The following is a 15,272-nucleotide window of genomic DNA, read 5'->3' on the forward strand; positions in this document are numbered from 1 at the left end:
CCTTGCCTCGGGCTAGCCAGCCCAGAGACATCAAAATCGGGTGGATCCGCATACCAGGCCATAGCGTTCCTGGGGGCTGGTCAGGAGGACCAGGACCATGAAGTCAGTACATCATTCTGGACCGGAACCCCAAACCACGTGACATCCGCATCTTAAATACCCTCTCCCAGAAAGCACAGCGAGAACGCCACTCCCACTGGGCGGGCTCTGAAAAACAGTAACTTAAGCACCCAACCAGACCATAGTTCCATGCCTGCCAGAAGAGGCAGTGCCCCTTGTGGCCAGACTGAACATCTCACAGTCCAGTCAGACTGATGCTGAAGTCTAATTTAGATAATTGTACCCAAACCAAACTGCAGTTTAGGCAATTTTAACTTTGAAAAAAAAAAACGCATAGCGCATGCTCTTCAGAAGCCGCCGCTACATTCTGTTTGTATTTTTGAGTGTTTTTGATTTTGTCCTTTTTTCATTCTAATGATTATATGCATAATGGCTGACATAAACAGTTCTCCTAAAGAAGCCCCATTTCTTATGGCGAAACATGTAGAGACTAATCAGCATTGCAAATATCTTTATACACTTTGTGATGTATTCTTTGAAATATTTAATCTATGTATTTATATGTTTTAAAATCTATTAAAATTTATATTTTTCCATATTTTCATTTGTTTTTGCGCTTAAAAAGTCCCATTGTAACTTTCCAAATTTATTCTATATATTTAAAGGGATGTGGCTCTATAATTTTGTTTCAGCTCCTATAAAAATCTTTTCTCCTCTGTGATATATTTAAGGTGGTAAAAACCTTAAATTAGTGGGCTAATATATGAAATCTATTTTTTCTATTGTGGTGTTTGTATTTTGACTTTTTGTGTTTTGCATTATACAGATTTTCTTGTTTAATAATGGTGACCTATAGAGGCTTGGGATTCGAGGGTTTGATGGACAAAATTCATCTGGCACAGGGAGCCTCCTTTGGAGGCGTCACCCTGGAATGTTTTTTTACGAGTTTGAGAAGGCTTCTAGAGAAAAAGGCTTGTACCTGTTGGAATAAAAAATATTTTGTTAAATATATGGAGGACAAAATTGTACAAATTTTCCCGAATCTATCTAAGATCGAGTCTGATTTCAAAGTTGATTGGGAAACCAATCTTCAATGTTGTTCTTTTAGAACAGGGGTGCCCAACCTTTTAAAGAGAGAGGGCCACTTAAGCAACTTGGTAACCAGTCGCGGGCCACAATGAGCGGAGTGGGCAGATGACAGGTCACGGCGTTTCTATGGGCGATCCGATCCAGCCAGATGGAAGGGGATAAATGACCTTCTTTTTTTTTTTTTTTTTTTTTTTTTTTAGATGATCGGATTGGAGGCAGGCAGGAGTAAACGGGCAAAAGTCTGTTTATATCTGCCGCTCGGTAGAGGTGAATTGAGGGTCCAATTGGGTAGGGCCGATCATGTGAAAAGAGCCTAAACTGCTTTGACGCTGATATGCTGTGGTTTACCCACACCCCGGGTGCAGCATAGTGCACCTGTGTCTATCCTGCGGGTTAAATGAACTTTGCCATAGACTCTGCCTATGGCAAAAGCCGTCAATGTACAGGAAGCATTGGCTTATGGGGCTCTGCTCTATAGCCACTTTCTTTCTCTACCACCAGCTTCATTCACAATACTGATGCTGTGGTATGACGGGTCTGCAACCTGCGATCTGGGCTTGCTAACCCACCATTCCAGAGCAGGAGGTCATGGGCCACATCAGAGGGCTCCGCGGGCCACTGGTTGGCCACCCCTGTTTTAGAATGATGGAATCTTCGTGTCAGCATTATTCAAGGGAAATTGAAATTATTGATATTGAAATTGAGAAATTATATACTGACAACAATAGCGATTCGGAAATAGCTCAGGAAAAACATTTAGAAGTCTTTTTAGTAGATATTCTAAAAAACAAAAGATAAAAAATATTACAGAGACAGACTCGCCTATGAAACAAATACAGCATACAAATGGTCTTCTGAGGGAGGTGGGCGTAAAAAGAACCCCTCCCCTCAGAGACATTCAAATTCCAATCAAGTACCCTCTGATTCTGATGATTCAACTTTTTGCTCTATTTCCTCTTCTCAACAAGCAGCTTCTTCTCAGAATTCTACAGCTGGGTTTCAGAAATGTAAATATGACCGTCCAACTCAGAATTTATCTGCTGCAAAAAGTACTCCACAAAACAACATACGTTCAGATCTTTGATCACAGAGCAAACCAGTGTCTTCATCTATTGACTCTGCTTCTCATGGTGAAACTAATAGTGTTTCATCTTTCTCTACGTTAAGTGCTCTGGCCTCTTCTAAGGTAAGCCAGTCAAATTTAACCACCCAGTCGGGGGACTTTTCTCTAGCCCCCCCCCCCCCCGGTGGAACTTCGAAATGCACCAATTTTCTCTGCTCAGGCGGTGGTGGATCCCAAGAATCTTTCAAGCATATTGGGGGCCACACCGAAAACTAGCAAACAAAGTAACTTCCAAATAATAAATCTGTCTTCCTGCTCATTGACGGCGGATCAGGCCCAGGTTTTGAGCCTGGGCCTGACCTTCTGTCCTGATCAGGAGGTTGATTCTTTCGAAATTATAAAGGATGTTAATCTATTTGCCTGATAACTGATGTTTAAAGTTATCTTTGATAAAGAACATGGAAATTCTGGGAGAAATTAATCTTCTAATGACCTTTGGGAGAATAAAACTATAAATAAAATTAGAGCATTAAATGAGCTTATGGAACTATGGGAAGAGAGCAATCCAATGAATGATCCTCTTGAGGATCCATCTCCCTATCCATTAACATTCTTAGATTCTGAGTCGGGACTTTGTTTTCCCCCGCCCTCTCTGTATAAACCTAAATCACAATGTGTTCTGGTACTCCAGGGAAATCCCAATATTTTGGCATTCACCCAGCAAGTGTCGAGGGAAATTCAAAATACCAAGTGGAGACGATTCAACAGGAGATCCAATATTAACCTGACCCAACGTAGAGCAATTGCCTCTTTAAAAAATAATGACCGCCTGATTATAAAACCCTCCGACAAAAGGGGTAACATAGCGGTAATGGACAATGCAAACAATAAAACTATGGTTATGGATCTCCTGTCAAATTGTCACTGGTATCGGCCCATTCCATTGGCTCAGGTCAAGTATGCACAAACAAAATATCAAATCTTAATTACTCAAGCCTTTTTTGCTAATGTGATAGATAAAAAAACTTGTGAATTTTTGACTGTCGAGAATCCAAGGATTACCTACGTTGTGTGCCTGGGAGCGAAAGATATTTTCCTCTTCTGACTTTATCAAGACTTTTGAAAAAGTCTTGATTTGGAGATGATTTATTGACGGTATATTTATCGTCTGGACAGGGACAGGGGATGAGCTGGCTGTATTTTTGAGTCAATTGGAGATGAACTCATATAATTTGAAATTCACAATGACTTGTGATCAAAAGAGTATACATTTTTTAGATATCAGCATCTATGTAAATCAGGATGGAACAATTGGTTCCTCTCTTTATAGAAAAACCCTGGCTGGGAACACGATTTTGCATGCAGCTAGCTCTCATATATTGTGTTTGTATTTTTGATTTTTGTCCTTTTTTCATTCTAGGGATTATATTAGGGCTGTGGAAATTAAAGATGAATTCCTGGATTAATCGATTCATTTTTTTGATCGATCAAAATTCTTTTGATTGGTACTCACCTCTTCTGGGTCTTCAGGGAATTCCGTCGGAGATCCAGTGACCTCATGGACATCGATGTCACTGGACTCCTCCCCCTTCCCCAAGTGCCTCCATCTGCTAATGAAGGGAAGGGGGAGGAGTCCAGTAACGTTGAAGTTCTGATTGAATGTACCGCGTACGGGGGAGGAGCTACGCATGACCTCACCTGCTGCTGCCCTAAGGAACTAACACGATTGTCGGCTTTACATGCTGTGTTTTTATCATCTTTATGTGAGTAGTTTGTGTTTGAACACAAAATTAAATCTTATACTTAAAGCGGGATTCCACTGCCGTTTTTTTTTTTTTTTTACCTGTGTCACTGGTGGGCGATTCGCCGATTCCTACGGTGTCTTTGCAGCCACGATCGGTGTCTTTTTAACCCCCGGCATGACGATTTCATTGCTAAGGAAAACTTTTAAAAAAGCAGTCTGGCGGTTTCCATTTTCACTGTGGGCGTTTGAAGCCCACAGGCATTTACTTCCTGGATGCGATGATGCTGAGCTCCCAGCATCCACCGCTCCATCTCGCACATGCTCATTGAGTTGAATTTCGGCATGACTGTGTCCCCCACGGATTCCTGGGAAATAGCTAAAAAAGTTCCCAGGGACCATTGCGAAGCCGATAAACACGCCTACTCCCACGGGAGGAGAGCCCGGAAGTTGGCATAAACATTAAAAATAAAAAGGTAAATACTGCATATTATTTTATTTCAATGGTCATAACTGCATCTATGTTCCAAAGCCATTTGAATAAGATGAACTTGCAATTTTCTGTACAAAACCGCTTTAAGCGGTGAGCACTTTTTCTTTCTACCCATGACCTGGCGTCCTTGCTGAGATCTAAGGGGATGTGAGAGAAGTTTATGGTCCTTGTTAACCCTTTTGATACCTGCTTACATGACCACCTGTTTGCACAGGGGTCCATGCCATAAGGTGAGAGTGATTAGTTAGACTGGAGGTGGAGGGATTGTCATGATACTGTGGAAAAAAAATTACTTACGTCAGTGCTAAAGTTTGAATTTAAAACGTATTTGTGTGAACTGTGACTTTAAGTCATGGATTGTGGAAACAAACTAGTGTCGGGTGATTGTATATAGTGTATACCACATTTACCACTAACTAATGCAGAGTTGCAATGCAAGGAGATCAGCTAATAGTAGTTGGAGCTGTATGTGCGTTATAATTAATCGAAATTAGTCGATTAATCGATTAAAAAAATTATCAATTAATCGAACACGAAAATTTTAATCAGTAACAGCCCTAGATTATATGCATAACGGCAGATATAAACAGTTCTCCTGAAGAAGCCCCATTTTGTATGGCGAAACATGTAGAGACTAATCAGCATTGCAAATATCTTTATGGACTTTGTGATGTATTCTTTGAAATATTTAATCTATGTATTTATATGTTTTAAAATCTATAAAAATTTATATTTTTCCATATTTTCATTTGTTTTTGCGCTTAAAAAGTCCCATTGAAACTTTCCGAATTTATTCTATATATTTAAAGGGATGTGGCGCTATAATTTTGTTTCAGTATTTCAGCTCCTATAAAAATCTTTTCTCCTCTGTGTGGAGGGTGGTTGCGCTCTGTGTGGAGGGTGTGCGCTATGTGGAGGGTGGTTGCGCTCTGTGTGGAGGGTGTGCGCTATGTGGAGGGTGGTTGCGCTTTGTGTGGAGGGTGATTGTGCTCTAGGTGGAGGGTGATTGTGCTCTAGGTGGAGGGTGGTTGTGCTCTATGTGGAGGTTGGTTGTGCTCTGTGTGGAGGGTGGTTACACTCTGTGTGGAGGGTGGTTGCGCTCTGTGGGGAGGGTGGTTGTACTCTATGTGGAGGATGGTTGTGCTCTGTGGGGAGGGTGGTTGTGCTTTGTGTGGAGGGTGGTTGTGCCCTATGTGGAGGGTGGTTGTGCTTTGTGTGGAGGGTGGTTGTGCCCTATGTGGAGGGTGGTTGTACCCTATGTGGAGGGTGGTTGTGCTCTGTGTGGAGGGTGGTTGTACTCTATGTGGAGGGTGGTTGTGCTCTGTGTGGAGGGTTGTTGTACTATATTTGGAGGGTGGTTGCGCTCTGTGTGGAGGGTGGTTGTACTCTATGTGGAGGGTGGTTGTACCCTATGTGGAGGGTGGTTGTGCTCTGTGTGGAGGGTGGTTGTGCTCTGTGTGGAGGGTGGTTGTATTCTATGTGGAGGGTGATTGTGCTCTATGTGGAGGGTGGTTGTGCTCTATGTGGAGGGTGGTTGTGCTCTGTGTGGAGGGTGATTGTTCTCTGTGTGGAGGGTGGTTGTGCTCTGTGTGGAGGGTGGTTGTACTCTATGTGGAGGGTGGTTGTGCTCTGTGTGGAGGGTGGTTGTGCTCTGTGTGGAGGGTGGTTGTGCTCTGTGTGGAGGGTGGTTGTACCCTATGTGGAGGGTGGTTGTGCTCTGTGTGGAGGGTGGTTGTGCTCTATGTGGAGGGTGGTTGTGCTCTGTGTGGAGGGTGGTTGTACTCTGTGTGGAGGGTGGTTGTGCTCTATGTGGAGGGTGGTTGTACTCTATGTGGAGGGTGGTTGTACCCTATGTGGAGGGTGGTTGTGCTCTGTGTGGAGGGTGGTTGTGCTCTGTGTGGAGGGTGGTTGTTCCCTATGTGGAGGGTGATTGTGCTCTGTGTGGAAGATTGGGATCATAGATAGTACTTAATTAATCCAAATAATACCCTTCAATAATATAACTAATGACAATAACAAACACTAGACATACTTTTAATGGATTGAAATTGGCCGCGGCCCTTTATTATTGGCAAGAAATGATTTAATCGAGTTTCATAAGACACAACACATTCTTGTCGTATCACCAAATATTTTCACACCAAACCAAAAATGATTATATAATTTACACATGTCTTAGATCCATATATGATAACTCAGCCATTACAGCTCAGGTTATAACTATAGGACAAGACGGGCGGGAAGCTTCTTCTCCTGCTGAGCGCCGACTGAAAAGTGTTGCGCAGATTTTTTTTAACTTTAATTAAGTTCTATGAGCCCGTGCCCTGGCAGTTATGACCATGTGACCTCTTGACCCAATTACATTGTAACATTTGAAGACTGCCTGTTGCTATGGGCTTTAATCAATATTTTATAACTGTCACGCTCCCATTGGTGTGTGAGGTAAATGAATTGCTCGCACATTTTTTATTGGTGACTGTGTGGAGTTGTAGAGATCAGACACAGAGGACGGCCCCTCCCCCTCCCCCCATAGAGGGGACATTTGGGGAGGTGACACCCGTGTGCAGGCGTCTCTCCTGTCCCAGCGAAGTTTGCCGGAAAGTTCCGAAGTGTGTCGGTTCCGGGGCTCCCCGTCCTCCCACACTGCACTGCGCTCATCCATTCCCCACCCCGTGTCCTCGGCCGGCCCCTCTCTCCTGCCCCATAGAGCGGAGCTCAGTGTCCCGGGACCCCCGAAGTCTCCTCCATCCCTCCCAGTGTACAGAGCCCAGGCGGAGCCCTTCGATACTCATCTCTCTCCCGGACCGCCACCAACTCTCCGTCCGCACTCTCCTCTGCAGCCCTATGAGAGCCGGCTCCCCGGAGGACAGCAGCCCACACATCACCCAGCGATCCCCCCCGGAGAGCCCATGGAGCGGAGGATGCGGCCTCCCGCACTGATCGCCCTGTCCCTCCTCCTCCTTGTGGAGGGTGTCCGGGCGGCCATGGACGAGTGCTCGGAGAACGGCCGGCCGCAGCGATGTATGCCCGAGTTCGTCAATGCGGCGTTCAATGCGACCGTGGTGTCCACCAATACGTGCGGATCCCCCCCGGAGGAGTACTGTGTGCAGACCGGAGTCACCGGGGTCACCAAGTCCTGCCACCTGTGTGACAGCCGACAGCCCCACCTCCAACACGGCGCCGACTTCCTCACCGACTACAACAACCAGGCCGATATGACGTGGTGGCAGAGCCAGACCATGCTGGCCGGGATCCAGTACCCGCACTCCATCAACCTCACCCTGCACCTCGGTAAGTGCCCCTACCTACCTCCTATACACCGGGATCCAGTGCCCGCACTCCATCAACCTCCCCCTGCACATAGGCAAGTGCCTTTTACTTGCCTCCTATACACCGGGGTCCAGTGCCCGCACTCCATCAACCTCCCCCTGCACTTAGGTAAGTGCCCCTACCTCACTCGCCTACATCCTATACACTGGGGTCCAGTGCCCGCACTCCATCAACCTCACCCTGCACCTAGTTAAGTGCCCCTATCTCACTCACCTACCTCCTATATCCAGTGCCCGCACTCCATCAACCTCACCCTGCACTTAGGTAAGTGCCCCTACCTCACCTACACCGGGGTCCAGTACCCGCACTCCATCAACCTCACCCTGCACCTAGCTAAGTGCCCCTACCTACCTCACTCACCTCCCATACACCGGGGTCCAGTACCTGCACTCCATCAACCTCACCCTGCACCTAGGTAAGTGATTTCAGGCAAGTGCCCCTACCACATTAGCTCACCTCCCATACACCGGGGTCCAGTTGCTGCACTCCATCAACCTCACCCTGCACCTAGGTAAGTGCCCTTACCTACCTCACCTAACCCCCAACCTCACCTACCCCTCTGCACCTTCCATACACTGGGGTCCAGTACCCGCACTCCATCAACCTCACCCTGCACTTAGGTAAGTGCTCCTACCTCACCTACCCCCTCCTACACCGGGATCCAGTACCCGCACTCCATCAACCTCAACCTGCACCTAGGTAAGTGATTCCCACCTACCCGCCCCCTACACCTTCCATACACCAGGATCCAGTACCTGCACTCCATCACCCTCACCTTGCACCTCGGTAAGTGACCCCCCACACCCTACCCTACACCTTCCATGCCCCCACCCTCTCCCCCATACCTCATCACCCCTACACACCACCCCATCTCCAGACCGGGTTCCAGTACCCGCACTCCATCAACCTCACCCGCCCCTCGGTAAGTGACCCTGCTTGCCACCCCATCTCCCCCTGTACACCCTCATAGGGACAGGGACCCCATCACCAGACCGGGATCCAGTACTCTCACTCTATAAACCTCACCCTGCACCACAGGAAATCGCACCACCTACAACTTCCATACCCCCCCCCAAATCACCAGACCGGGATCCAGTACCCACACTCCATCAACCTCACCCTGAACCCCTGTGAGTGACACTATATACCCCATACACCACCTCCTCCATATCCCATACCTGATCACCCCCATAGGGACAGGCACCCCATCACTAGATCAGGATCCTGTACTCCACCTCACCCTGCACCTCTGAGTTACCCCACCTATCTGTCCACCCCTATACACTGCCCCATCTCCCCACATACACCCTCATAGGGATAGGGACCCCATCTCCATATTGGGATCCGGTACCCACACTCCATCAACCTCACACTGCACCTTGGTAAGTTACATACCTTGTGTACCCCACCCTATCTCCTCCATGCCTGATCACTCCTATACAACACCCTGTCTCCTCCATAGGCACAAGAACCATCACCAGACCCACACCAATGCCCCGTATGCACTGGAAGGTACTTGTAGCGCCCATGCAGAACTGCTCACAGAATGTGGGGAATGTGAACGAGTCCTTAGAGCTACTAAAACGTTGTAATATGAGGACACACCTAAACAAACAATCCAATTTGTATGTAATTGTGCAGATCTTTGTGTTACATAACTGATGGTAGATCTAAGGGAGATTGTACGGTCAGCTTATTGGGAGGATGACACACGGGGGGGGGGGGGGGGGGCGTTCTGCTGCTAGAGACAGATTGGCAGCGTCAGGATTACGAAAAAGGGGCTGCTTGTGTGTCCCTATGGAAGATGTCACTGAATATCGGTCTCTGGTGTTGGGAGCGACATCTCGCTGTGTCACCTACACATGGAGCAATTCCATCGGGACAGACAGGCAGACTCTGAGCCAAGTTGTCAGCGGCAGGATCGCCAGCCGCAAAGTCACCCGTGTGTCTCATTGTCTGAGGAGGATTTCCGATATCTTCCGCTACTACAGCATTGGGTTGTGTTCTGCTACAAATCGCTTTCCCTTGAACATTCCATAGATGCATTAGGAGCGACTGTCGCTAGCGTTTTTGCTGCCATCACAAAGTGCTCCTGAAACATGGATCACAGAGCGAAAAATGACATCAGGAATTGAAGTTGGCAATTCCATAGGAAGTCAGTGTAACAGAACGGGGAGAATAGCGTTGGACACATGGGGCAATCTAGGAGCCGTGCATCCGGGAGGGACAGGCGCAGCGTCCTGCCCCACCGCAGACAGCCTGTCAAACTCTATGGCTGGATGGGGCTGAATGCTGTACCAGGATGATGTGAAGAGCTACATACATGCTACAATGGTAGTTTTCATGCAAACTGTGTTTCAGTATTGTAGTGCACATTGGGCCTCGGTTCACACTATGAACTACGCGTGAATCGCACTGCATTCCTGTTAAATTCACATGCGATTTAGTGCGTTGTGATTTTTGCCTATTTATTTTGAATAGGCGCTAATTGCACCAAAGTTGCACATGCATCAATTTTGGAACCACACTGCAACCGGATCGCATGGTAGTTTTGTACTGTGTAATCCGGTGCAGACAAACGTACGCATTTGCAACCTGCTTTTTGGGTGCCGTTAAGATTGCACTGACACCTGCTGCAGATCGCAAGGGCAGTGCAATTTGAATGCTTTCTGCGAAACGCATATGGATCGCAGGCTTCCCACACTGCATTCTAGTGTGATCGGGTGCTAAATGCAGTGGTGTGACCGGCCCTGAGGCTGAGTTAGATGGAATCGCTGCGATTTTTGAAACACAGGATGTTTTTGTGATGCAGTAACTTCTTAATGGCACCTCAATTGTGTTGCACTCACAACGCTTATCGCGCTGCAGTCGCAGTGCAATTGGGGTGCCGTTATGAAGTAATGGCATCACTAACGTGTTCCACGTTATACAGTAGTATGAAATCATGGGTGGAATCGCAGTGATTTCGCATGCGATCAGATGTGAATGCAGCTTTATGTGCAAAAAGTGTAAATGCGCTTCTCTGGGCATTATTTTTCATGCTCCTGAACACTATTTGCAAATGCATGCTTGAAAGCCTGCAGGGGCATGTCGGCTGACACGCAGCTGCTTTCAGAGGTGCAAAAAAGAAAATGCCAGTCACCCTTGAAAGTGGCATTTAGAGGTGTTTAAAAAAAAAAAAGCCAGTTGCCTCTGAAAGTGGCATTATAATGACATTTTTTAATTTTAGGTTGTGAGTTACTGACCCCACCCCCCCCCCCTCCCCGGGCTTATTTTTTATTTTGAAATAGTAATGTTGGACACCCCACTTGATACTATTCCCCCCCCCCAGCATCGGCCCTGGCGCTGCTCCCTTGTGTATTTTATGAATCAGTTGTTTGACCTTCTCTTGTAAAATGCTGTTCCGTGTAATGTCATTGGAACCTTGTTTATTGTGCCTCAGGTGTCACATTCTGCCGGCTTTACTTCCCAGTGAGAATCCTTTGCTCTGTAAGCCTGTTAATTGCACTCGGGGAAGTTTATGAGCTGTTCTTTCATAGCCCAGGGCCCGGGGACACAGAATGGCTGTTGTGTGGCTGGGACACAAAACGGCATTGTGCAGTCTTCCTCCAGGACCTTCCTGCCTCTTTGCTTTTGGTACTTCAAGTAGCTGACGCAGGACACGGGCCCACTGTCCGCTACTCGCAACTGCTGCTGCATTCTGTGTGTCTTCCTTGTGAGTGCCATCCGGTGTTTTTTGCCAGGTCCTCTCACCTTGGGCCTCGGTTCATACGATGAACCACATGTGAATCGCACCGCATTCCTGTTCAAATCACATGTGATTCAGTGTGTTGTGATTTTTGCCTATTTTATTTTGAATGGGCTCAAATTGCACCAAAGTCGCATACATTTTGGAACCACACTGCAGCCGGATCGCATGGTTGTTTTTGTACCATGTGATCCGATGCAGACAAACATGCTGCATTTGCAACCTACTTTTCAGGTGGTGTTAAGATTGCACTGACATCTGCTGCAGATCGCAAGGGCAGTGCAGTTTGAATGCTCTGTGCGAAACGCATACGGACTGCACACAGCCTTGCCGCTTAACAGCCGGTTTCCCGCTGCCCATACGTGAATCACGCTGCGCTTTCTCAAAGGGCCGGCTGTGGTGAGGACCGAACTTCAGCAGGAAGTGGGAGTGTTTACCTGTCAAAAGCAGGTACCCGCTCCCCACCACAAGGTGCTGACTGTGGCATCGGGGGGAGAAGGTAGACGAGCAGAGCTTCCGGGTGCTTGGGTGGAGCTTCGATTTAAAAAAAAAAAAGCAACTTCCCATTGAAATGCTTTGAAAGCGCCACAATAACACATCAAAAGTGCACATGTGTTTACTTGACCTATGAAAAACACACCATAAGTGCGGTAAAATCATGCTCAGTTTTGGTGGATGTTATCAGCACGCTGACAACCCTATGTGGGTTTTTTTTTTGTTTACATTTATGCCCGACTACCTGCCATAAGAAGGACCACGCCCCCCCCTCCCCTTTTTTATTTTGCGGACAGGATCGGATTTGGATGTAGATGGGTGTAAATGAACACAAGTCTGTTTATCCAAAAGAATGCATTGATCATCTGATCAGGTCTGCTGGAAAAACTGGAAGGGGGACCTGATTGCATCCCCCATGTGAACAGGGCCCGGATAGGGCTGCCGCCTCATACCTTTAAAACTTAACACATTCATTATTTATACAGGTTCTGGGGCTAATTTAATACAGAAAATGCGTTAAAGGAGTTTAAATACCACCCTAATCAGAACCTTTGTGAATAATATGTTTGGTTTTAAAGGGTTGAGATGACAACCCTAGACCCAAATCTAATGACTTGTTTACCCTGGCAGTTGGGGGGGGGGATAAAAACACATGGTTGAGTCCCATTTTTACCATCAACCCCAACGGATGCCTCCTTAAGGTTCAAACTCGGTGGCTTGGGGGTACGCATGCTGTGGCTAGAATTGAACCTCCTGTCAAATTTGGCGGGCACCACCAGCCACCGAGCATGACCTGTTTAAGTGAAAGTGGCTGCACGTGCTCGCAGTGCAACGCACACAGTTGTGGTACAGTTGTGCAGCATTTGGGGGTGTAAAATGGGTCGTGTGTAGGCCTATTCACTGCCTGTCATACAACTGTGAGAAGTTGGCGGATCGTAGATCTTTTTTCAGGTTCGCGGCACTCCATGAGTCCTAAAAGAAAAGTTTTGCCTTGATTTGTAATCTTTGAAATCGCTCGTCTAGTCCCTGTGTGACCTGGGCAGTGCCTCAGCTCAATGCAGCTTTGATTAGTCCTCCCATCAGGCGTCCCTGCAGGGACATCACTCTCTAATTAGATTTAATTGTACCTTTTGCATATTACACTATGAAGGGCCTTTTTATTTTCTCTGCGTTGAATGGCGGGTGCAGAAAACGGCGCCTCGGGCTATGCAAGACATACCACGTGTCCTGTACTAACCCGACCTGCCATGGAAGGTGAATAAAGGGAGGTATGAGGGAGGTGTGCGACTATTCAGCTTCATTCCCCGCACTCCTCCCGAGATATTTATAGCCGGCCAGTCTGCTCTAATTCTGGATCTGCTATTTTTGGGCGCTGGGATTTTTAGGTTGTGTTTTTCCCCTCTCCGTAAATAAAATTGACATATACTGTACTTATTTAGATTACTGAAATTCCTTCTAATATTATCCATTACATTTGTAGTTAAAAAAAAAAAAAAAAAAAAAAAGTCTAACCTTTAGCTGGGAATTAGTCCATGTCATTATATTGGTATAAAGTCCCAGCCGTGTTTAGTCTGATTTAGACCGCGCTTGTTTAGACGCTTTGCCCTAAAATAAGCACGTATTTTGTCTCCGTCCGTGTATTGCGCACTCTACCTTTCCTGTTAGACTTTCACGGGATGAGTAAACTTTAAGTGACCTTCTGACGAAGGATTGACACCGCGTACAAGGGACTGAATATGATTGATTTATTTCCCTGGAAGTGTTTGCCAAGTTTCATTCACAGGGACACTGACATACATGCATTTATAGTGTATATACATATATAGTGTATAAGGCCGTTGTATACGCTTTTTTGTTATTTTTACCTACAGGTAAGCCTATAATAAGGCTTACCTGTAGTTAAAATGAATATCTGCTAAACCTGTACAATTTAATAGGTATTCACTTTGCATGCAGCCGCTGACATCAGCGGCGCATGCTCTATGAAAGCCCTGCAGACGCTGCCGGACCTTGCCAGGAAGAAGACTCCGCGCGCATGCGCGGGAGTGACGTAATTGTGGCTCTGGTGCTGTGGGTGGCCGGAGCCACGATTACGTCCCTCCTGCGCATGCGTGCAGAGTCTTGGAAGAACCCGGAAGAAATGTTGGCTCCCTCTGCGTGGATTTGGATCAGATGCCGACACCTCGTTCTAAGGTGATTATTTCATAATGAGCTAGTATGCACTGCATACTAGCTCATTATGCCTTTGCCTTGCAGGTTTTTTTGTTTTAAAAAGTTTTCAGTGCGGTATACAATCGCTTTAATGCCTAGAATGCATTAAGATAAAAAATACCTTCTGCCTTTACAATCCCTTTAAGGCTCCATTCACACTTGTACGACTCCAAAATTGCGCAACTTTGGGTGGATTTAACTTGGATGTGACTTGTCCCTCTACAAACTCGGACCCAATGTTTCACGTAAAATATTCAGGGACAACTTTCATGCAGCTTTTGAGGGTTAACATTGAAGTCTATGGCACTCAAGTTGCATGAAAGTCCAAAGTAGTGCATGAACCACTTTGAATTTACTATGACTTTAAGTTGCATGGATATTATTGGAAAACATGGGGTATGACTTGTCTATGACAAATCGCATAAGTGTGAATGTGGAAAATAGAATTCTGTGCGTGCAAGGGCAGGTTAGATCTTGTGAACGTGTCTGAACATGTGTAGGCTTTAATGCAATAGAACTTGATCTGGGAAGTTTAAAGTTTGGCTATACTTCCAGAAGTCGATGCGGTCCAGCCACCTGATTGGCTCCCAGTGCTTGCTTCAGTGCAGTAGATGGACGGCCAACATCGGATGCCCCATAGTAAAACTATGGCCCCTCACACGGGGCAGGCTCCTTTGGAGTCTGGCTGGTCCATGTCCACTCCGCTTAAAGTGATACTAAAGTCTGTTATTGAAAAAAAAAAAAATGTCATACTTACCTCCTCTGTGCAGTTGGTTTTGCACAGAGCAGCCCAGATCCTCCTCTTCTCGGGTCCCTGGCTGGCACTCCTGGCCCCTCCCCGTTGAGTGCCCCCGCAGCAAACAGCTTACTATGGGGGCACCCAAGCCGAGCTGTCCATTCAGACATGGAGCCGCTTCTCTCTCTCTCGGCTCACTGACAGCAGTGGAAACCAATGGCGCCCGCTGTTGTGTCTCAGCCAATTAGGCTTCATGTACACTGCTGCTGGTAAACGGATGTTTAGGCGCAGTTGGGAGTTTTCAGC

The 15,272-nt window shown here is 46.7% G+C and overlaps 1 protein-coding gene across 1 annotated transcript in view; it reads left to right on the forward strand.

Moving 5' to 3' along the window:
* The first annotated feature begins 7,031 nt into the window (after positions 1–7,031).
* Positions 7,032–15,272, forward strand: part of LAMC1 (laminin subunit gamma 1) — a 168,524-nt gene continuing 160,283 nt past the window's right edge. The window contains exon 1 of the mRNA XM_077453129.1: positions 7,032–7,737. Coding sequence (XP_077309255.1) covers positions 7,356–7,737 — 382 coding nt within the window. The 5' untranslated portion in view covers positions 7,032–7,355. The remainder of the gene's footprint in view (positions 7,738–15,272) is intronic.

The sequence above is a fragment of the Lithobates pipiens genome, unplaced genomic scaffold, assembly GCF_037356315.1.
Source record: "Lithobates pipiens isolate NorthernLeopardFrog02 unplaced genomic scaffold, aLitPip1_a1.2 Scaffold_23, whole genome shotgun sequence".
NCBI classification, from domain to species: domain Eukaryota; kingdom Metazoa; phylum Chordata; class Amphibia; order Anura; family Ranidae; genus Lithobates; species Lithobates pipiens.